The 23,179-nt window shown below is 48.7% G+C and overlaps 1 protein-coding gene across 1 annotated transcript; it reads left to right on the forward strand.

The window, feature by feature from the left end:
- Window positions 1-2,938: 2,938 nt before the first annotated feature.
- Window positions 2,939-13,959, forward strand: TTC34 (tetratricopeptide repeat domain 34). The gene is made up of 7 exons (XM_018079309.3): window positions 2,939-4,538; window positions 4,570-4,793; window positions 6,499-6,691; window positions 8,115-8,281; window positions 8,715-8,982; window positions 9,234-9,448; window positions 13,510-13,959. The coding sequence occupies exons 1-7, from the start codon at window positions 2,939-2,941 to the stop codon at window positions 13,957-13,959; spliced, it is 3,117 nt and encodes a 1,038-aa protein (XP_017934798.3).
- Window positions 13,960-23,179: the final 9,220 nt, after the last annotated feature.

The following is a 23,179-nucleotide window of genomic DNA, read 5'->3' on the forward strand; positions in this document are numbered from 1 at the left end:
GGGGCAGACCATGGGCATGGAACCAAATGTGCCCGGGGGTGAAATTTCACCCCATGGTTTCACACATCACCAGAGCTCTCCCCTCCAGCACCAGGGGCACTGTCTCATTCAGTACAAACCACCTTCATTCCCCAGCCTGAAGGAGGGCAGGATCTGGTGTCTGCTCTCCAACCCAGGCACAGCTCAGAGTGAAGAATGACACTCAGATAAATCAGATTTTCTTTTTTTTTTAACACTGCTATTGCCCCACACTGTTACACCCCTTTCTGTCAAAGAAAGTTCATTCTCTTCCTATTTTAAGACAAATTTTCAACACCAAATTACTGGTTTCTCCCCTGCAGCCTCAGCAACACCTGATACTTAAAAAGCCCGAGGGATTTGTTACACACACTGGAGGCACCAAGAGCCTTTAAAAGAAAGAAGTGCAAGATTTCTCAGCCCTGTGTCTCTGACACAGGTTGCTGCAGACACGTGTCAGTGCAGCTACTGCTCTGCAAAGCAGGAAAAAGCAAAATTTGCAAACTTGTGCTGTGTTTATTCCCCCACACACACCCCTCCCTTTAAAAATTTATCTGTAATCAGAGACACCACGGGGAGCTATTGTAGCATACTTACTATTTAATGAGTGTGCAGCATTCTCAATATTTAATGTTTGCATAAACATCTCCCCACTTTTCCCCCTCTTTGCTTCTATGGTCCTGGAAAAAGGGCTTGTCACACCTACCCCACAGGACAACAAACAGCAAATTGTCTGGTGGCTTGAGAAGAACCTGCAGAGTCTTTAAGCTACAGCCCTGGTTCCACTGGTTACAACAACAGGTTTTCACACTGGCCTCTGCTCACACACCTCAGCAAAATACTATTTTTCCATCTGCCTCAAGCTCCTTAGATGCTGTTCCTCTTACTCCTTCAAGGACCAAAGCTAGGAACCTAAATTAATTTCAGCTGAAGTTTGGTACACAATGTACAACTGGTTGTATTTGTACCACCTGCTATAAAACCCTAAGACAACAGAACAATGCCTCCCCACAGGCTGTAACACCATCCCCTAAACCATCTGTGTGTAGCAGGGAGCACAGGGGACTCTCAAACCCAACCAGGACTCTTTCTGCTGGAAATGATGGATGGAGGACACTGCCATCCTCACGTTCTTTGGATCTACAAGGCAAAACGTGGCTGGAAGCAACTTCCACACCACTCAGTCATGCAGCAAAGTCAAATTATGGGTAATGATTTTTGCAGCCTGGACCACGATCCATTGGAGGCTCCAGTCTCGGTTTTATTCCCACAAGCTCAATGCCTGAACCCCAGCAGGGAGGGGCAGAGGTGTTTGATCAGCCCAGCTCCCTTTAATGTGATTTTTATTTCAGAACTGGCTCTTTTGATGCCCTCGAGTCTTTTTTGGCAATATCACCTGTGGCCCGATGTGACAGCAATGCTAAATTATATCTTGACAGCTAATTAGGGTAATTAAAGTGAAAGTAATCAAATCAACGTAATGAGCAAACTCTTAATAAAATGTCAAAAAAATCTCCATCCATCATAGAAGGGTTTTTTTCTTTTTTGAATGTCAAGGAACATGGAGAAGGAAAGAGTTGGGCTTCAGAGTGGCCCTGGCTTAAAGGGACAGTGCCAGGCTGGATACTCCTAAAAACATAGTTAATTTACTGCCAAAAACCACTGTTGTTATTCACACATAAGGGTTATAATTTAAAAATATGGTTTCTCATTAAAAAATAAAGTTAAATGTGTAGGTCACACCACAGTTCACCAGTTTGTGTAATTCCCTGTATCTTGTCGTGCTGAGGGTCGCAACCTGGATTACCTTCCCTGAGGTGAGGAGCTCCTTGTCCCCAAGACAGGGGAGTCCTTTCCCTCGGGCTCCTTTCCCCGCGCCCCCCGGTGTCCCGGGAGGAGGCAGGAGAAGCGCAGGCACCGTCCCCGAGCGCATCCCCGCACTGACCGGGCTGTGTTTGCGGTCTCCAGGCAACACAGCGCCCGCTCCTGCCCTCCCTCCCTCCCTCCCCGCCTCGGCTCAGCTCAAACCACCCCAGCTCCGCTCTCCAGGACCCACCACACCCAGGCTCGACCCCGCAGGGCCCCTTCACCTGCGCAGGTGAGGGATGAGCCGCAGGGAGCCTCGTCCTTCCCGCTGCAGGTTCGCTGCTCCTTTGCCGAGGCGAGGGGAGAAGGTAAGCGAGGGGGGAAGGAGCGGCCCCGTCTCTCCCGTGCCAGCGCTGCCGGCGGCCGATGGTTAAAGGTCCATCACAGGGGGGTCTCAGCCAGGGAGGGCACGGCCCGGTGGGAGCCCCGACTCATCCTGAATGTTCCATGGGCAGGGAGCACTGCCCAGGCTGGGGGGGGGCTGCTTCCCAGCCGACCTCACCTGGCTGGAGACTAAGAACCTCTCTGCTGGTTCTCCCCAAGAAACCTCTCAGTGCCCAACCCCTGGCTTTTCACCTGGAGGGACATGATTGCTCATGTCCCTCAGCTGGGAGGAGGTAAAGTAGAAGCACCTGTGCTCTGCAGCCCCTCACCCTGAACTCTCTACAACTCCCTGACAGGAGGGGGGAGCCGGGTGGGGGTTGGTCTCTTCTCCCAGGCAACTATCAGCAAGACAAGAGGACATGGTCTCAAGTTGTGCCAGGGGAGGTTTAGGTTGGAGATTAGAAAGAATTTCTTTCCAGAGAGGGTGCTCAGCCATTGGAATGGGCTGCCCAGGGAAGGGGTGGATTCTCCATCCCTGGAGGTTTCTAAGATGAGACTGGATGTGGCATCAGTGCCATGGGCTGGGAACCACAGTGGGGTTGGATCAAGGGTTGGACTTGATGATCTGGGAGGTCATTTCCAACCCAGCTGATTCTCTGATTCTCTGATTTCTGTTGTACAGGCTCCAGCCCTGTCCCACGTGTGATGCTGCCTGGTGAGGGTGCAGAGCATGTCCCCCGAGGAGCTCGCTGCCCTGCTCTGCGGGGAGGGGGACCAGCACCTCGCCCAGCAGGACCTGCCCACAGCCACTGCCTTCTACCTGGCTGCCTTCAGCTGCTGTGCCCCCACAGCAGAGCAGAGGGTGACCCGCATGGACAGCAGGCTCCGGGAGCAGGTCATAGCCACTCTGGAGAGCTGGTGCCAAGGCAAGGGGCAGATTCCCAGGATCCAGAGCAGGAACCTGGCCGTCGTGTCCCTCAGTGTGGGAATAGCTGCCATCTTCCTCTCCGCCCTGAGCCCCAACAACGTGGTGTCCTCTCTGTACGAGCTGGAGGCCCTGCTGCGGCGAGGGCGCCCAGAGGAGGTGGTGAGGAGATGCAATGTCCTGCTCCAGGCTGGCCCGGGGTGCCCCATGGAGCTGCTGCTGCTCAGGGCCTTGGCGTGGGTGCTGTCGGGCACAGGGCTCAGGGAGGGGGTGGCAGGGTATGTCCAAGCCTTCGTGCTGCACGGGGCCGAGGCGGTGGCCCATGTGTGCAGCAGGCAAGGGGAGCACCTGCCACAGGTCATCCAGGCCTTCTCCAGCTACCTCTCAGCGTGCCAGAAGGAAAGCCCAGACTGCAGTTCCTTGGAGCAGTGGCTGGGCAACTGCTATGGCTTCCTGGCTGCAGTGGCACCGGGGGATGTCTGGGTGTGCAGGCTGCAGGCAGCTCACCTCCTAAAACAGGGCAAATTCCAGGAGTGTGTAGCCCTTTGTACCAAGGCCCTCGAGGGCTTCTCAGCTGGTCAGCTCAGAGATGAGGCAGTTTTGGGTCTGCTCTTGGAACGGGCTGCTGCCTATTTCTCCCTGGGTGGACGGATGCAGGAAATGATGCAGGATTTAGCAGAAGCCTTTGCTGCAAACCCTGCCCAGGCCAGGGGACACTTTGAAGAGCTTTTCTCGCAGCGTGACACCGAGAAGATTGAAGAGCAGGCTAGAACCATCCTGGAGGGGAAGTTTGCAGCGTACAGGGAGGCTGTGCGTGCTCGCACCGAGCTCAGGGGCAATCGTGGAGCTGAACTGCTCCCTCCTGTCATCCAGACGATCCAGCTCCTCCTGCAGCTCTGCCCGGGGTCCCAGAGGGAGCTCAGTGTCCGGCTGGCAGAGTGCCAGCTCCTGCAGGGCCACCCCGGGGCTGCCCTGGGCATCTGTGACCAGCTCCTGGCAGCGGAGCAGAGGACTTACCACAACACCCTGCTGGCACTGCGAGGGTTCTGCTCCCTCCATGCCCAGGACCACCAGCAGGCCCTGCAGGACTTTCAGAAGGTCATTGAGCACGATTCCCCACATCCCAACAGCTGCATTAAAGCCTTGTGTGGCCGTGGGCTCATCCGCATTGCTGGGGGCAGCTCTTACCTGACAGCCCTGGATTACATCACAGCCTGCCAGTTAAAGCTGGAAGAAACCATCTTCACCATCAAGTCCTACGTGCCATGGAACCAAAGGGGACTGCTGCTGAAAGTTCTCCAAGAGGAAGGACAGAGGATGCTCCAGAAGAAGAGGTACCCAGGGGGCAGTTCGGTTCATTTTCAGAAAAACAACAGCGCTGGGCAGATTCCTCACCTTGAAGGTGGCTTGTTGTGTCGTTTTTTTCCCCTCCAGAGATGCCCCTGGGGTTTTCCAGCTGGCCTGTCTCTTGGTGGAGCTGGACACTGCTGATGAGGCCTCCAGGATCCTCTGTGCTGATGCCCTGTACCAGATGGGCCGTGGAGAAGAAGCCCACAGGCTGCTCTTGCTTGCCCTCTCCAGAAACCCCCAAAGGGCTCCTGTCCTGGCCAGGCTGGCACTGCTGCAGCTGAAGAAAGGGTTTGTGTGTGATGGAAACCAGGTAAGGAGCGTGTGGAAAAGCTTCCCCTTCAGGGTCATTCCCTTCTGAACATTTGTCTGGCTTGGCACTGACTGTCCCAGACCTCAGCAAAATTACAAATTAATCCTCATGCTCAGTGCTTTGTGTGCATTGTCCTTTTAGAACTGAACTTTTTGCTGTTAGAAGCTCCAGGAACAGCAACAGGGAGAGCTGTTGACACAGTGGAATTTGGAGCCCACGTGAGGTTTAGGTGATTCAACCTCTAGCAAAACTTTTAAGATCTAAATACAGGCCTGAGATGCATCAGAATCACAGGGCTTTCTGTCTGTAGCACAGGACACACAAGGACTCAGCTAAATCCAGCCCATTCCTCTCATGGCTCTTTCCAGCAGAGACTTTAAGCAGGCAGAGCATGACTGAGCATCCTGCCCCGGGGACAATATTGTGGGATTGGTGATTTTCCCCCAGAGAAAAGGAGGCAGCAGTGCCACCTCACTGATTATCCCAACGAAACCCTGGAGAGCAGGGCGGGGAAGGACACAGAGCCTCCAGTATCAGTCTGCAGTTTTCTCCCTTTAATGCTCGTGCTTGAAACCCTGGAAGAGGTTCCAGCACGTTTCATCCTCCTACCGGGGATTGCAAAACTGAATTCCCGGGTTCTGCCATCAGAGGGAACTATTGCATTTTTTAAAGTGCCACATAAATGCTAACCCTAAAGAGAAAGGTTTTGCTGTTACCACTTCTCTACTCCCTATGAGAAGTAAAAGTTTGGTGTGATTTTCTGCCTTTGGGAAGGCTATTAATGAGTGACATGGCTTTATTGGAGTCCATGTGCTGCCCCTGGAAGTTGGATTCCTATCTGCAGCTTCTGCTGCAAGTTCTGCATGGGGACACACATCACCAGAAATCTCTCTTCAAAATGTTTTCATGCCACCTGCCTGTCAGAAGCCAAACACTTTTATCTATTAATAAAATAGAGAAAGTAATAACTTCAGTGGATGTGTCTGGTGCATCAGGGTAATTTTTTTCTTGCCCTGACTTCGCTGGCTCAGATTTGAATATCCAGTACCTGCTGGTTGCTGTAGAAAACACCTTTTGATTCATTTCCATAGGAAATGCAGTAAAACCTTGCTTATGAATCTCACTGCAGTAAATGGAGGCAAAGATACCACAAGTCAGGCAAGATCCTTTTCCAGGAGGAAAACACTTTGTGGATTTCAATCCATACTTTTCCCAGATTCCCAATAACAATTCTAAAAAAAAGGCTCAGCACTTCCCTGACTTTCCCTTAACTCACTAGTTTTGATTTTACAGTCAAAAGGGGTCACTGGAATCCTTCTGTGTCACAGAAAGGTTCTGTTTTTGGGGCAACCCTCCCGTGGTTCTCCTGCATTTACACAAACACTTCCCTGCCAGTCTGGAGCAGATGCTGCCCAAAATAAACCAGACAGCACCAGGCATTTCCCCACAGTTGTTTCCACAGCTGGAGTGGTGGAGAGAAAAGACAGGAACTGATGTTTTCTCCAACATGCATTTACTCCAGAGCCAGCTGAGGAGTTAGATATGAGATTCCTGTCCTTGGCTGGACCCTGGCTGGGAGAAGCCCCCAGGGGAAGGTGGGCAAGTGGTGGGTGGGAGCAAACTGATCTGAGCAGGTGGTTTAACACAACTTCACACCTCCTCATGCAAGTCTTCCTCTGCTGCCTTTCTCTCTTCCATTGTTAAGCTGCTACAGAGAGTGATCAGGACTGGAGATACCTCCTGCCTCCTGCCCATCATGGACATTTTCCAGGCTGAGGACAGGAAGCTGATGCAAACCCACTGCCATTTCCAAGCACTGGCCATCCTGGAGAGCCAACAGGAGGATGTTCACATCAAAGAGGCCATTGCCTACCTGTCCTGTGCAATTATTGCTGCAGGTAGGGCATCAAGGTACCAATGGAGATGGACTTCTAGGGGAAATTAGATCAGTGGGTGGGACAGAATGTCCAGCCAGTTCTCATCTGCCACCTCCCCAAAGAGAAGACTGGAACAGCAGGGTCATCTGCACCATGAAAAGGTGCAATAAAACACTTCACAATAAGTGAACAATCTGTGAATTCCTTGAAATGGGTTGCAAGTGTTCAGTTCAGTTCTGCAGGGACTTCAGCCCCTCTTCTTCACCTGCCAGAAAGCTCAAAGAGTGAGTGCAGCCACTTACATGGGATCCCTGTCCCAGCTTTTCCCGAGGAGGGAGCTCAGGCTGAGGCAGGAATGCTTCTGGCGTGTTCCAAGTGAAACCATGTTTGTATAGAAATCTGCCTTTCACTCTGAGCAAATGTTATGACAGCAGCACTGAGGGGAAGAGAGACTGGCTCATGAAAATGGAAAAAACTCTGTTAATTGCTTGGAGATGGTTCCATTTCACAGCCCCTGCGTTCCAGCTTATCAGCTCCCCACCTGCTGGAACAGATGCTTGTTGAGAAATAGAGATTGTCTTTATAGGAGCCAACTGGTCGAGCTCCAGAGTGATAATAACCTTTGGTACAGGAGTTTTGGAGCATATCAGGAGGGAGAAAAAGGCTCATTACTGTAACAGAATTGCTTGGAGCCTGTCTGCTGGCTCATCTCTGCAGGCAGCTGCGTTTGCTGACCTTCCTATGAAAACATATTTCCAGTGGCACTGATGATTTATCATCTGGTATTGGGATGCCACAGTTATGGATTGCAACCCTGGGCATGTTAAGATCCTTATCAAAATTGCCTTGAAAGGAAGGGGCATGTGGATGGCAGGAAGATAAATGCTCTGCAGCCAGGGATTGGATGGACCAGGATTTTCACTGTCAGCTCTGTGTGTTTATTTGGGCAGCACTTATGTGAAAGCAGAGAAAAAAAAAAGAAAAAAAAAAGCTTAGTATCCCAAATCCCAGTGCATATTAATTCTGGCAGGGAATTAGTAGGTTCCATCTGGATTACTCATTTATCCCAAACAAAGTGTACCTTCCCTGCCCATGGCAGGGGGTTGGACTCTTTAAGGTCCCTTCCAACCCAAACTATTCTGTGATTCTGACTCCACTTTATTAAAGCAGCTTTGTGCCTCCACTCTCCCATCCCCACAGATCTCCTCCTTAGAGCTTTTCCTCTCATTTGTGCAGCTCCTATTCCAACCCCACACGGATTATTTTCCCCTTTCAACTCAGAAGTGATAATATGAGATAAGAATTCCACCTGCAACAAAAATAAAGGAAACTTCCACTTAAGCCCTCTCGTTGCACTTCCTCAAGTATCCTCAGGCAAAGTGGGATTTTTCTCTGGCTTCCTGTGGGTATCCCTGAGTGACTGTGGCTGCATCCCTGTCCCTAGGTGGTGGTGCTGGGGATTGTCTCCTCAGCAGGGCTCGGTGCTACGGGCGCCTGGGGCAGATGAAAACTGCTATTTTTGACTTCAATGCCATCCTGAAGGAGGACCCCGGGAACGTGCAGGCTCTGAGCGGCCGAGGGCTCGTTTTCCTCGCTCTGAGGCAGCAGAAGGTACTTCCACTGTGCTGATTTCCTGGGGGTTATTCTGAGGGTGTTAAACAACATCAGTGCAAGGCATCCCAGAGTTTGTCATGCATTCAAGTTTCTCACGGAATTTGGGCAGTGAAAGGCACTGGTTTGGGCTGGGTGTATAAGCAGCCCACCTGACATCACTAATCTGTTTTCCCAAGCAGAGGGAGGAAAGCTAAACCTTAGTCATGATTTTCAGTGATAACCCAAGGAGTTCCAAACACTTTGCAAACAGCCATCCAAACCTGCTTCCCTGCCCTTCTACCAGCTTTGCAAATGGAAAAGATGCAGGACAAGGACAGGGCAGAGCAAAGAGTTTCTGTGGGACAGCAGAGAACTGAAAGCACCTGAGAGAACAAATTATCAATATTTAGTTATTGTTTCTGTTCCATTTCTTGGTGTTGTCTTTCCATAGGAGGCAGTGCAAGATCTGATCTCGGCACTGAAGGTGGAGGCAGGAGCAGTGATCCCAGCAATCCTGTCCCTGAAGGGTGAAGCCCAAGAGCTGCTCACTGGGTGGCTCCTCCAGCACGGCAGGGCTGCGCTGACCCAGCTCGTGGCCACCAGAGACACCTCAAAGGGAGAAACCCTCAGGGACCTCCTGGTGATTGCAGGAGCACTGATCAGAATCTGCAAGGCTGCACAGTATCACATCTTCTACACAGATGTTCTGATTGCAAGTGGTGAGTTCCAACCCTTTGGCACAGCTGAGTGAGCAGTGAGTTGAAAGGAAGTGAATGTTCAATGGCCAAGTGTGTTCTGGGCAGCACTTCTTGAGAGAAGCCTGGAAATGTTCTGGGAAGGAGTTTGAAGTAATTAACACCTTTAGGTGTGGGCTGTGGACAGGCTTCCTAAATCCTGCTTTGGGGAATTTCCTTGGTGTCTCTCCCCCCAGGGAATGGGTTATGCAGCTTGTGCTGGTGTCACCCCACAGGGAGGTGTGAGGAGGCCCTGACCCACCTCCAGGCAGCCTTTGGCCACTGCCCCCCTGAGGACTCTGCCAGGGCACGACTGGCTGTGCTGCAGCTGAAGAGGAGACACGTGGCAGGAGCAGCTCACTCGCTCAGTGCCCTGGCCCAGAGAGATGAAAGGGAGCTGGAATTTCTCCTGAGCTTCGTGGACACCAAGCAGCAGCAGCAGCTCGCTCAGGTACAACCCTCTTCTTGATCCACGCCTGTGGGGAAAGAAATGGGAGGCAAAATCAGCTGTAGAGATTTTTCCCTGCCTTGTCATGAGCAGAAGTGTGGGGGAAGACCTTTATATTCACATTTGTATAACAGTACTGGCCTTTGAGGTTGGCTTCCTTAGCTAAAACTATTGGGCACAGCAATGATATTGCTCCAGCCCACCCAAATATGTATTATCAGGCATTTTTTTTTCAAATTTCTCCCCCAGAGTTCACCCAGCTCCAAGAAAGAATCTCCAATAATAAGACAGGAGAAGTTGAGATTGATGGTGAGGAGTTTTAACACTCAGTCAAGCATCTGCAATTCTGATTACCCAGAAGCTCTGTGCTCTGAGAAGCAGTTTGCTTCCTTTGATTCAATTTGGGGCTGGTGTGCGCCCTGGTGAGAACTTATATTGTTATGCTCTCTCCCAGGTTATAAAACAAACAACATGCTGACACACTTAATGCATCGAGGGGAGTACTTGGGATGTGTTTTAACAAAACAGCAGGAGGATATAAGTAAACAAGTATTAATTTACCAGTCCCCAGACGTGCCCCATTACAGAGAAAAGAGCCCCTCTCTCCTGAATAATGTAAAAAGTTCAGTCTTATGGGGGAGAGTTGGAAGGTTTCGGAGCCAATTTGCAATCTTCCACTTTGGGAAGCTGATAAAGGTTCAGCTGAGACTGTGACTGTGGAGGCCCTGAGGAGGTGTCTGTAAATGAAGATGCATTTTACAGCTGAATTTCCCTTGCTGCCACATCACTCCTTCTGTGGGGAAGTCTCTCAGCTAAATCCACCCGTGCTGCTTTGGGAAACAACACAGGAGGGATATTCTTGTGCTGTCAATAAGAGAAGAAGAAAGAGAAGGGGAAAAAAAAAAAACCAACCTCCAAACTGCTTTTTCTATAGCTTAAACTGCACTGCTGTGTCAGAACCCACTGGTGCCACGGGTGAGTGAAGCCTTTAAAATGGGAGAGGCTCTTTGTTTCTGTCTTAAATAGAGAAATGAAAGATTTCTCTGGAAACTTGAGAGAAAAGGGGTGACGGGACTTATTTCAAAACTGGAACTTGACACCAGTGTTAGAAGTTTGAAAAGAAAACATTAGTCTCTTTTGTATTCTGCTTTTGCTCAACTGAGTAAACATTTGAGCTCGAGCACCTGGGTCTTTTTCTATGCATTTTGTGACAATAAGTGTTTACTTTCTGGGGTGGGGAAGGAATTGGTTCATTCACCTGCCTGGTGTCTCAAAGCCCTTCCCAGCAGCACTTCCTTTTTCCTGCGAGGTTATTCCAGTTTGGGAGCGAAAGGAAGACTCAGTAAAAGAAAAAATACATTTACAGGCAGAATTAGTGCCAAAACGATGGCCTTGCTTTGCCATGGCTCCCAGCCACACCCTGGGAGAGGCTGTTCTTTCTGCCACCCCCATCTCACAGGTGAGCAGGCTGCAGCAAAGCAGAGTGGAGTGGTTTAACAGCCAGCCCTCAGTCTCAGCACTCCAGCACAGCAGCATTTCTGCCACATTGTTTTAGAGTGTTTGGAGGTTCTAGAAACGTGTCATCATTACCCTGGAGTCTGGTCTGAGGGGCTAAAAATAATCCCCCATAAGCTGAATAGGAAAGGGTGGAGGAAGGAGAGAGCTCCTTGATGTACTCAGTTTTTTCCATGAAACAAAGCAAGAAAATTCTCCCATTTATTTATAGTCTAAGGGGTCCCACGCTAAGAGATTTGTAAACAACTGGGAGAGCCCCATGGGAATAGGAATCTGAAAGATTTATTAAGCTGCAAAAGGTCACAGGAAGGGAGTTTGCTGCTGCTGGTGCAGCTTCAACTCTTTGGTTTCCTAAGTCAGAGGTTCCCAACTCCTCACTGGATCCTCAGAGCTGTGGACATGCCAGAGGATACCCAGACCCCCCCAAAAATGGTTTCTAAAACTCTATGGTCTGTGATGGAATTAGGCCCTTAGCCCAAGGTGAAACATTTACTGACAATTTTGAATAATTTTTTCCCCCAAGTCCAGCAAGAAACGCAGAATCCTGTGGCTTGCTCACTTTGGGGACTCCCAGGGAAATGTGAAGAAATGGAAGCAGTGGCTCAGTTAATAAATGTGATATTGTATGGGTGCAGTAACCCAAAACGCTGCTGAAACCTTCAGCATTAGGTTAGTCACCCAGCAGAACAACAAAAATTGTATTTTCTTCTGCCTTTGAGACAACAAATGCACTTTAAACACTGAAAATGACAATTTAACTACACAAACACAAGGTGTTTTGAGGAATTGCACTGTGTTCTCTGGAACAATGTGATCTAGAACTTTGGAATTTCTAGGGGAAAATTCTGTTGCCAGCTGCAATGCTACTTTGACCCCATGCTAAAACCCTGCCACTGAGGACACACTTGCATTGACTGGTTGTCTTAAATACATTTCAAAGCACAAACTAAACTTGCTGCTCTTTAAATGTATGTACAGATACCTGAGGCGGGTTTGGACAGGCTGCCTCACAATTTACAGCCAGAATTGTTAAAGCCAGGGATTGACCCCGACTGAGGAGAGGTCCCACTGCTATTTCCATGTGTGGAAGCTGAGAGATTCTCTAATAAATATGACTATATAAAGGATTTTACATTTATATAACAAAATAGCAAAATATACGTATGTTATTATATATATTCTGTGCATTATAACAAAATAACTGGGGTTGAATTCCTCACAAACCATTAGGAGTGGCTAAAGTATTCCTGCCACTGCTCTCACACGAGGTGCTCAGACCTGCCCTGCAACACTGACCCCTCTCATCCAGAACTGTTTTCCTCAGTCCTGTTCAACAACAATCAATTCTAATTGAAGTCAACCAAGATAAAAAGGCACATAAAGAGACTGGGAGGCCTGACCTGGCTGTCCACTGGGGCTCCTGAGACAGTGGCTGGGCTAACTGGGTTCTGGGGGGCCACAAGCATCCAAAAGGGAGTGTTATCCCACAAAATGAGAGAGATGAAAATATTTATCCTTTGCTGTTTGGCTCAGCCTTTTGTAAGACCCCACAGCTGGTGGCAGCCTGGTTTATAACTTAAATATTCACTCTGCTGCAGCACCTTAAAAGCTTTATTTATTACCAATAAAGGGAAATAATGAGAAATCCATTTGAGGCAAATAATTCTAATGGAGTTTTCTTTATTGACCTCCCTGAACCTAAAAATTATGTGGCTCTTTCTGCCTTCTCTATTTTCCTGTTGTTGTTTTTCCCTTCAGACAGGGGCAGAGAATTCACTTGAACTCGAGATTAACGATTAGCACAGACATCAGATGGCCTTTTTATCCTCCAGCTTGGGTAAACTTTGGTAGAGACCAAAACCTTTGTTATTAGCACATGAGGATATTTGTGGGGAGGTTGGTCCCTTCAGCTTTTTGTTCCTCATTCCTGAGGAACGTCAACGAATTCAGAGGAAATTCTGACAAACTTTTAGGCAAACAAGCAGGAACAAAGAATCACAGAATCAGAGAATCAGAGAATCATAGGATTAGCTGGGTTGGAAGGGACCTCCCAGATCATCAAGTCCAACCCTTGATCCAACCCCGCTGTGGTTCCCAGCCCATGGCACTGATGCCACATCCAGTCTCACCTTAAAAACCTCACAGAGAATCCACCACTTCCCTGGGCAGCCCATTCTGATGTCTGATTACCCTCTCTGGAAAGAAATTCTTCCCAATATCCAACCTAAACCTCCCCTGGCACAGCTGAAGACCGAACCCTCTTGTCTTACTGATCTCGGCCTGGGAGAAGAGCCCGATCCCCACCTGGCTACACCCTCCTGTCAGGATGGGGGTGTTCAGAAACTCCTGAGATAACAGCAAGTGATCCAAGAGTTTTACACCTGGAGGCAAAACCAGAGAATGGGGTTCATCCTCCAACTGGGTGCAACCACAACTTTTGAAAAACACCTAAGCTTTTTCGGTGTCTGTGCGTGTGACCCATCCAGCCCGGATGTTCTCCTGGTTTTTTTCCACTCAGTACCTAACCTGAAGTCTTTTTGTCCCCGCAGGTGGCAGCCCAGCAGGGCCAGGTGCTGCTGGAAGGGCAGCAGTACGAGAAGGCCCTGGGGTTCCTGTCCCTGGCCGTGGTGGCCGGCGGGGCCTGCCCGCGCTCCCTGCGCCGCAGGGCCGAGTGCCTCGGGCTGCTGGGGCAGCACCAGCGGGCCCTGGCAGACATGGACACCGTGATCCAGGGGCACGGCGGGCACAGCCCGAGGACGCGGGCGCGGGATCTGTGCTCCAGGGGCCTGCTGCTGCTGGCCATGGGGCAGGAGGAGGCGGCGGTCCAGCAGTACTGTGCAGGCCCGGGCTGGACCGGCCCGCGCGGCCCTGGGCAGCATCGCCGAGCGCCCCGGCAGCCAGGCCTTGGCCAGGGCCTTCCACAGCACGGCACGGCACAGCCTCCGAACGCGGCGGTTCCGAGAGGCCTGGGAGCTCACGGACTGCGGGCTGCAGATTGACAAAAACCCCGAGCTGCAGAGGCTGAGGATGAGGCTGAAGAGGGAGGCGTTGGGCTGCAGCATCCACTGATCTCCCTGCCCGGGGATTTTCCGCTCTCTGGCTGCTGCGTGGTTTGTTTGTGAGGCCGCAGGAGCGAGGGGAAGGTGATAAATATGCAACAGATGTGACGCCGAGCAGGATTAGAGAAGCAGAAAGTTTCAGGTGGTGAAGCAAAACTGACCAAGGGAGTTGCAGTCTTCACAGTTCTTTAAAATTATTTAAAAATTATTGTGGGTTATGTAAACTCCCCCTTGGGAAGAAAGCTTTCTTCTGGCTAAACTGAACTAACTCTAACACAGGTGTTCCAGTCCTAGTGAAGGAAATCATTCAAATGGCTTGCAGTTTATGAATAATAATCATGTATTTCCATGACATTTGATTAGCTTTAACACATACTATTCGATTAAGTGGCCTTACTTTTATGGGCCAGTCAATAAGATCAGTCAAAAATAACTTTTGTTACTGATGTAACACCATGTGTGTAACACCCCTCTCCTGACCTCCTCCTTCCTGGATGGAAGGCTCTGCCCTTGTCAAAGTGCAGTGGATTTGCACTGATCAGCACCAATACTGCGTAGTGGAGCAGCACAGATGCCAAGTAAACTGTTTTACTGGCCCAGGGAACAGTAAAACAATAGATAATATGAAGGATGAGACTCAACAGAGATGAGATACCCAGTCCTGGGAGTCCTGCCCTGTTATCTGGGACACACAGGCAGCCGGACTCCAGACTTCACCTGGGGCTGCCAGATCCTGTGTCTCTGTTTGCCAGAGCAGATAAAGGGAATAATCTCTGTAAGGGTGTTTGCCAGAGGTGCTAAACACCACCCTTCACACTCCTGGATGTTCAAGCACCAAAGCTGGAGCATGAACTCACCAAGACTGGCCCATTGCAGCAGGAGCTGGAGTTGGAGGCAGCAGCCAAGGTGCTGCTGCTGGGACTGCTCTCAGTGCTCAGCACTCCCTCATCCCTCCCCATCCACGGGGAACAGCACAGGAATCAGCCTCTGGAATGCTCAGAAGGGGTTTGCCTGTTGTCATGTGTCTGGTTTTGTCACAGGTGGACTTGGGACACCCCAAATTTAGTGCTGGTGCATCCAGGGGGTTCACCTGTGCAAGGGGGACCCTCAGCTCAGGAGGGTTCTCACAGAGGAAACAAGGTGGGACCCAAAACAACCACCTCCTCTGTTTGTTTTGGCTTCTCCAAGTGACTTCCCCTGATGTTTTTGGAGTGTGATAATACAACCACGGAGAAAAACAGAAACTACTATTGAAAACAAAGATCAAAGCACTGCTGAGAACTGCTCTCCTGCTTTGATTGGGATGAAAGGGAGAGGGAGCCTTTTCTTTTTTGTTATATTGTTGTCTCAAAGGCAACAATCCAGAGTGAAACTTCATTCAGCAGCCATGCAATCAACCCCAGAGCACTGACATCATCTGTAACCTTCCATCTCCCATCTCATTTTCCCTCTCTGCATGTTCCTTTTCTGCCCTAAGAGCACAGCTGAGACTGGGCTTCTTTCCCTTCAAATTCAAGAAGAGTTACTTTGATTTTAATCCCAGTGACACTGATGAGTACTTTCCCCCCTGTTTGACATCAAGATGCTATTGTTTCCACTTCTGTCAGGTTGAAGAATCTGGCTAAAAAAACCTGCAGTGATCATTTCTGTAGGTTTCTTTAATGTTAAGCTGCAATTCGTGGTGATTGTGGAGCTGCTCCAACTGCTTTGAGACCCGTCCCTCACTTTGTGCATGTTTGAATACTAAAAAAAGGGACTCTATATAGAGAGTCTTTAGTGGTTTAGGACATACCCTTATGGCTTGGTGCTGTAAATGCTACGAAACTGTGAAGAATTCAAATATATTTATGTGAATCAAGACTAATGTAATCAGGAAGAGACTGCAGCCTTACAAATACTGAAACTGGATACCTGTTTGTAATCCAGCTTGAAGCTACAGCCATCCCAAGGAAAGGTTAAATACCTGTAGTTTATTCAACTCAGAGCTCTATACAGACACTAACAAATAATTCTTTGCTCTCCACGAATTTTGTTCCTTTCAAGTATCCTGCAACCTTAAAACACAGAGGATTTTGTTGTGCATCATCACCAGGCAATGAATAACGAAAGAAACCTGAAGTCACGGCTCAGAATGCTCCTACACAAACAGCTACCTGCCAGTTTTGCCTCTCTGAAGTATCCAACATTCCTTCTAAGCACAGAAAAGGAAAATCAGGTGTGAGAATATTTGCATCACACGGTCAGACAAGTAAAGTTTCCTGACCTCATGCTCTGCAGTCCAGCAGGCAAAGAACAGCTCAGAAATTATGGCAAAGTGTTTGGAATCAACTGTTCGACTAGAAGCTGTTCCTCGAGTTCAGACAGAGCTAAACTTTGAGCTTTTGTGACCTCAAAAGGTTTCATTTCCTCTAAAATCCTGTCGCTCCCGTTTATTTTTCCCATTTCACTTGGTTATGTGCTCCCGGGTACCGAGAGAGTCTGAACAATCAGCCAACTTCTGCAACTGCTTCAGAAGCTGACACATCTCCTGGGAATTCGTCTTCCTGACTTTCAGCCCTTGTGCTCCCCAGCCCTGGAGCCTGTGGAAGTGTGGCCCTGGCTCGGGGCCATGCAAACCCAGGCACGTTAATGAGCTTCCCTGTGCCCGGCTGAGGACACTGCACTCCACTTGCAGAGGCAGATGTTTCACTTTAATGACAGCTAATCCAAAAGCCATTTCTTTTACTATCATTTCCCTGCAGAAGATGAACTGTGTTATCATGGCCCTGCTGCTGCACTGAGCCATTTCCAATTTGCCAGAGCTCCGAGGAGCCGCTGCCACCATCAATTTGATGTGTGACATGGAATTATCACTGCCAGGGTGCTCTGCCTTTGCAGCCTCGGCTATTTCAGCTGTGTTTCAGATAAACTGGTCTGTGCTGGAATCTGCTGGTTCAGTTGGCCATTTCTCAGTGGCACCTGAAGAAAAATGACTCATTATTTAGCAGGCACAGCATCCCAAAGCTGTGGGATTCAGAAGACTCTTTCTCCTCCTGCTCCTGCTCTGTGTTCCAGGAGTGACTTTTTCTGCAGGATGCCAAGGAATGCTGCAGAGCTCACCTGTGTGCAACTCCGACACCCCAAGCACAGGGGCATTGGTTTATTTGCTCCCAAAAGTGCCTGGAGGGTGGAAGGCAGACAGCTGATATTGGTGTCTGTGGCACTCAGAAGGTGGGGACCTATGAGGGCAGGGGAGGAAGGAATTGTCACCCAAATGGTGAGGTTAGAGAACATGAGCCAGTCCCAAAGTATGGCAGCAGAGAGTGGAAACCAGCCGTGATTAGTGATGTTATTTTTGGTTTCTCACCGAGAGAGGGACAAAGGCCAGTCCTGGCCCTCCCTGATGTCACAGCCTGGTGCCACCGACCCCATGGGTGCCACACCTCGGGTCAAGTGTGGAACCTACACACCTGAGACACTTGTAACCATTTCATTTTCAGTTCTCTTCCCTTCCAGAGTTTATCTTGGGCACGTGATGCGTGGCCTAAACCTCCCTGAGGCTCTGGCAAGCCCACCCTGTGTTCCCAACAGCCCCTGAGGACCTGTCCTGTGTGCAGAGCAAACCCTGCCACATCAGCTGTGGCTTTGGGACTGGCTCACCACCCAACCCAATCATTTTTGTGTCTGTATGTTCCCTGCACAATCCCAAAAAGCCAGGAGCTGCAGAGAATAAACGAGCACAGGAATTTCCCCAGGGACTGTAAAGGAAATTAGGAGCAGTGTCTGATAATCAGTTTGTGGGGCTCGTTCTGAGCTGTGTCACAGTCAGTGAGAAAATGTAGCTGCAAAGCCAGAGGGGGGCTGTAGGAGGGAGCAGGAAGCACAGGAGGATGTTAATGATCCCATTCCAGTCCTTGGTTTCCATTTTGTTGTGCCCCTCAGTTGTGCTTCCCTCTCCAGGTCAGTGCTGCAGATGCCCAGGACCAGCCACCAACCACACCTCACCCAGTGTGAGGGACAGGGACCTCCAGCCACGAGGGAGCCCCGGGTTTGGATCCAGATCAGTAGTGGATGAAATGAAAAACTGACAGGGATTAGTATTTTCCCACTTTAAAATGACCATCTCACCGAGCATCTTGATTGCTTAGAAAGCTCAGATGTCCCATTATGAGACATTCCAACCCTGGTAATACACTCACTGTGTTCTCTAGAACTCCCATGAAAATCTGAAATGATTAGGAACACCTCTGAGTGCCTGTCACGGTGTAGGGTTTGTTCTTTCACTGCAGAGTTTAACAATAGAGACAATTATACTCTGCCATTTTCTTATTTTTTGCAGCCTTGCCAACAGTATTCTTGCAATGTTGTTTCTTTTCTTCTCATGCATCATTTGTCCATTCTTGGGCAATAAAACCTGCTTACTGAAGTAAACAGGTAATTAGCCATCTACATAAATTGCCCTGTGTCTGCACCATTAATGTGTTTGGATGTTTTAATTGATTGCATTCTCAACTGGTTTGGATGGCTTAAATGCCAGCTAATGCAATCCAATTAAGTCCACTAATAAACCTGACTGATGAACTGCAATATAATCACACATCAAGCAGAGATGCAGAGGAAAATGCCACGGAACTGACAGTTTAGAACAGACTGTGTCATTTTGAAAGACCCAAATCAACAGGGAAACTGGGAAAATCAACTCTAACTGGTGCTGGAGTTGGTCTCCAAGACCTGATCCAACACATCCTTTAAGCCAGTTTCTCTCCACAAAACATTTTTCGTGGAATCACAGAACAGCCCAGGTTGGAAGGGACCTCAAAAGATCACGTGAGCCAACCTCTCGTGGGAAAGGGAGCCCAGATGAGATTACCCAGAGCCCTGCCCAGGTAAATCCTGTAAACCTCCAGGGCTGGGGACTCTGCCACTGCTCCAGTGATTGATTATTCTCGCTGAGTCAAAAAAACCAATTCTTTTTCATATCAAGATGAAAACTCTCCCAGTGCAACTTGCACCTTTTGCCCCTTGTCTTCCCCGTCCAGCTGGAGAAGCATCAGCTTGATAATTGTCTCTGGGGAGCAGAAATGCAAAGGAAATTTTGGGTGGTGTGTGGGCCTCTTGATAATATTGTTCAAACAAAACTAAATGAGGCAGCAGGAAGTTAAATAAACTCACACTGGGATATGATGTGAACTTCCACTAGTGCCCCACAAGCAACTTGCTTGAAGATGGTGCAGTGGCTTTGTGTCAGCTCTGGGGGGCTCTTTCTAAGCCCAGAACAGAGGTTGGGGATTTAATGGAGCAATCTGTGTGAAATTCTCTGCTCTGTTCTGCCAGATGCCAGACAAGACATAATAGCTCCTCTGGCATCAATGCCTATTAATCTAATCTTGACTTTGATTCTCTGTGTGACTCCCTTTCATCTGTAAAATGGGGATAATGCTCTCTTTCAGACGCTTGTCAGCCCCTCTTAGCTCTGGGTACAGAGTGCTTTGAAGTTGACATTATTTGTACATTTTACAGGATTGTGACAGAGCTGTCCCCAGCCCCTGTCTCAGTGGGGGCTGCTGGTGAAGGTCACCCCCTGCCCTGTGCCCTCACCCACTCGTGTGTCTGTGCAGCTCCCCTGGCACAGACCCTGGGCAGGGACCAGGGAACATCCCACACACCCACTGCCTGCTCAGCTCTGCTCTGGTGGCAGTGGCAAGGGAATAATAAAGACATTCAGACACCTTGGACAGGCAGGGCCCTGCCTGTCTGAGCCCCAGAGCCTCTGCTGTGCAAGGAACACACACGTCCCTGAGCTCCCTGTGCTGCACAGAGGGAACCACACACCCCCCAACCAGTCCCTGATGGGAAACTCCAACCACAGAGGGGCACCTGGAACCCAAATCCCTCCTTGCTGGGCAGCCAGGTCCCTCTCTGCATCTCCAGACCCAGCACCCACTCCTAATCCCAATTTCCAGGAGAGATGGCCACAAACTAAAACACAACAATATCTTTCCTTGGAAACAGGAATTCTTTCTGTCATTTTAAAGCACCTAAACAGTGCATTTAATGGAACAGCTAAAACTTCTACGTGCTCAGTCAATGAAAACAAAGTAAAATATCTTCATTTTGTTTGTAATCTGTCTTCCTGCACAGCAAAACAAGGCAAAAAATACACCCTTAAAGTCACGTGCATATAATTGTATTATTAATGTATTAAGAATGTAATTGCAATACTCAGCACTGCAATGAAATTAAGTGTGGAAAGGAGACACTGCATTCCAGAAGTCTTTGTGCCATAGATACCTGAAAAACCTCTTGGGGGAAAAAGTAAAGCACATGGTGGAAAATTTGGAGGACTTTCCTAAGAATTAATTGCTGTAACAGAAGAGACTTTGCTAATGCTAATAAGCAATAAATGCTAATAAGCCAGGAAATCACCTTGTCCACTTACAGGCAGCAGGGCTTGTGCCTGCTATGCAACGAGTTTTCCAGTCTGGATGTAAAATCAAGTGATTTCCAATATGGAAAGGGTTAATCTCCCTGAGAAGCCTCAGCATTTAATTCATTGGGCATTGGAAGCCACCTGTGAGTGAGTGAGTGTTCAAGGGAAAGAGAGGGAGATTTAGGCACAGCACTTTGCAATTCCATCACTGGTAGAGGCATCAATGCTGAGAACATGAACAAGCATTTATTTCTGGCTGCCAGAAAGCACAAACCCCTCAATTCCACCCCAGAAACTACACGAGCCACCTGAGCTCTGCGGCTGAGGAACATCCTCCACCAGACCAAGGTAAGACACCTTCCCTTTTTCCTGCTTGTCTCTGCAAAGTGCATGAATTCAGAAATTCAGGGCAGAAATCCTTGCTTACCTTGCACACACAACAGCACTAATGTCTGCTGGGTTTTTTTGCTCTGCTGATGTTCCAAAGATGCTCATCTTTAAAGGGAGGGTGAGAGGAGAGTTTTGAAACATCACCTAAACTTCCAGGTTTTCCCAATTCTAACCTGTTTCAGCTGTGCCTCTACCAGGACTTATTTCCACCACGCACAGCTGGGAGCCAACCAACTCCAAGAAGATATTTCAGTGCTGGGTTTTATTTCTTTTATGCTGCTTGACAGATGACAGGGTTACACCGGCTCCCAAAGACAGACCCATTATGTCTGAGCACAATGAGTTATCCTCTGTGCTCGGCAGCCCTGCTCCAATAAATCACAGGGAACATCCAGCCATTGTCCTGGAGCCAGGCGTGGTGCTGATTTACTGGGGCCAGGCTGTTTGCTCGGGCTTTTTGTTTTAATGTCACCCCAGAGCTTCAGATTCTCTCCCATGTTTAAGGTAAATGCATATACCAGACTCATTTAAATCTGACTGTGGAATAGTGACACTGCTCTGGTTCCTGAACAAAACCAGCAATGCTGAGAGTGAATCTGACCTTGAATCTGAACCATATAAATCCTGGTTCAGGTGAGTTTTCCTATTTAGATTAATTCATATAAGCAGAAGAAATACACTTTTGTGTAACCTGAACATCGAAACACAGATCACGACAGATTAGAGCTCTCTTTCCACACTGGTGGTTCTTTATTGTACTGAAACCAAAGAGGTAAACAGTAAGAGAGGTTTTGAGCAGTCTCTGAGGAGTTTCAGAGCTGCTCTCAGTCCCTCTGCCTCTCACACTTACTGGTCATCTGGAACCTGCAGTTCACATGGAAGTGATTGCAGAGCTGGTTTTGCACTTCCCCTGACACAGGACTGCCTAAAACCTATTTAGAGGGGACTTTTTCTGCACAGGCAAAGGGTTCAGGGCAAACTACAACCCCTGACATGCAGAGGTGTGTGATTTCCCCTCACATCTCCCTGTGGATCAGTCTGTAAGGAGTGTAACACAGAGATGGAGACCTTGTTTCCATGGTAACAACACTTAAGACACATCACACTGAAGATGCTGCCACGTCCTTTGGCTGCTTTAGGACACTGAGCTGTTGGTACCTTTGATGGAGCTGTTCAATACCTGCAGGAGAAGCCCAGAGCTGTGGCTGGGAAATCACTGCCCTGCTGGGCATCCCTGGACTTCTGGGAGCATTCAGGGAGCAGCAGACACAGGATCAGCTGTTCAGATGACCCAGAACATTCAATTACATCAATACTAAGACTAAAGACTGTGCAAAACCTCTGGATGGCAAGGAACTGAATGAGGTAATATATCCTCATAGACAAATATATATATATATATTATAAGAATATTGGGTAATATATCCTCATAAGCACAGAGCTTTTGAGGCCCAACCTCTGATGGTAAAGCAAGATGCAGAGGGAGAAAAATGAACAGCTCTTCACAATTTTTATCTCCAGAATCAATTCCCTCTGAAGGAAGAGTTGCAGGTCAACTTGACATTGTGGAAACTAAGACACAACAGCCAAATTCCTGAGCAAGGTAGTATTACCCTTGGCTACTATCTCCTCCCAGTGCAGTGCCCCAGGTATAGCCATGGTTATTCCAGATTCTCCAGGGGAAATATGAAAAGAAAAATATTCAAACACAGCCTCCCAGGCAAGTGAGGCACCAGCTGTACTATTTGCTGTCCAGGGCTGGAACACTCTGACCATAAATTCCTCCCAGACTTGAGAATTTTTCCCAAGGAGAAAAGCATTGCATAAAACTGCAGAGCAGCTCCCTGTCTCTCTTCAGGAACCACGGTAGTTCTGTGTGCCTGAGGAAGCACCTTTTCATTAAAAATTCATGTGTGGAGTCCTGTAGTTCACAGTGAACACATCCTAAAAGCAGGCAGTCATCCAGCCTGGCTGCTCCAGCCCCATCCCTCCAAGATCCAAGTGTAAAAATCTCTGATTTGAAGCTTTTTCCAAACTGTAACTGAGAGCTCTTTACACATCCAAATTCCAGTAACAGGAGAACCTCCTTCACAAAGTTACAAAGTAAGCAAAAAGGGAAAAATCCTTTCAAAGCAGCCCAACCCAAACAGCAAACGCCTCATTGCTTCATATGTTTTGAGTCCACACTGCTTTGGGGAAAGAGGATGTTTCCTAAGAACTGAAAACCCCCACTATTCCTCAATTTCTGCAAGAAAAATTCCCCAGATCAGTGTTCACCTTCTCTGTATTGCAAGAGAGATGATGCTTTTTAAGCTGCTTGGTAAAATGAGGGGCTAATGGACTGTGGAGTCGACCAGCAGG

Source organism: Manacus vitellinus, unplaced genomic scaffold, assembly GCF_001715985.3.
Source record: "Manacus vitellinus isolate BGI_N305 unplaced genomic scaffold, ASM171598v3 scaffold_46_pilon, whole genome shotgun sequence".
Classification (NCBI taxonomy): Eukaryota; Metazoa; Chordata; class Aves; order Passeriformes; family Pipridae; genus Manacus; species Manacus vitellinus.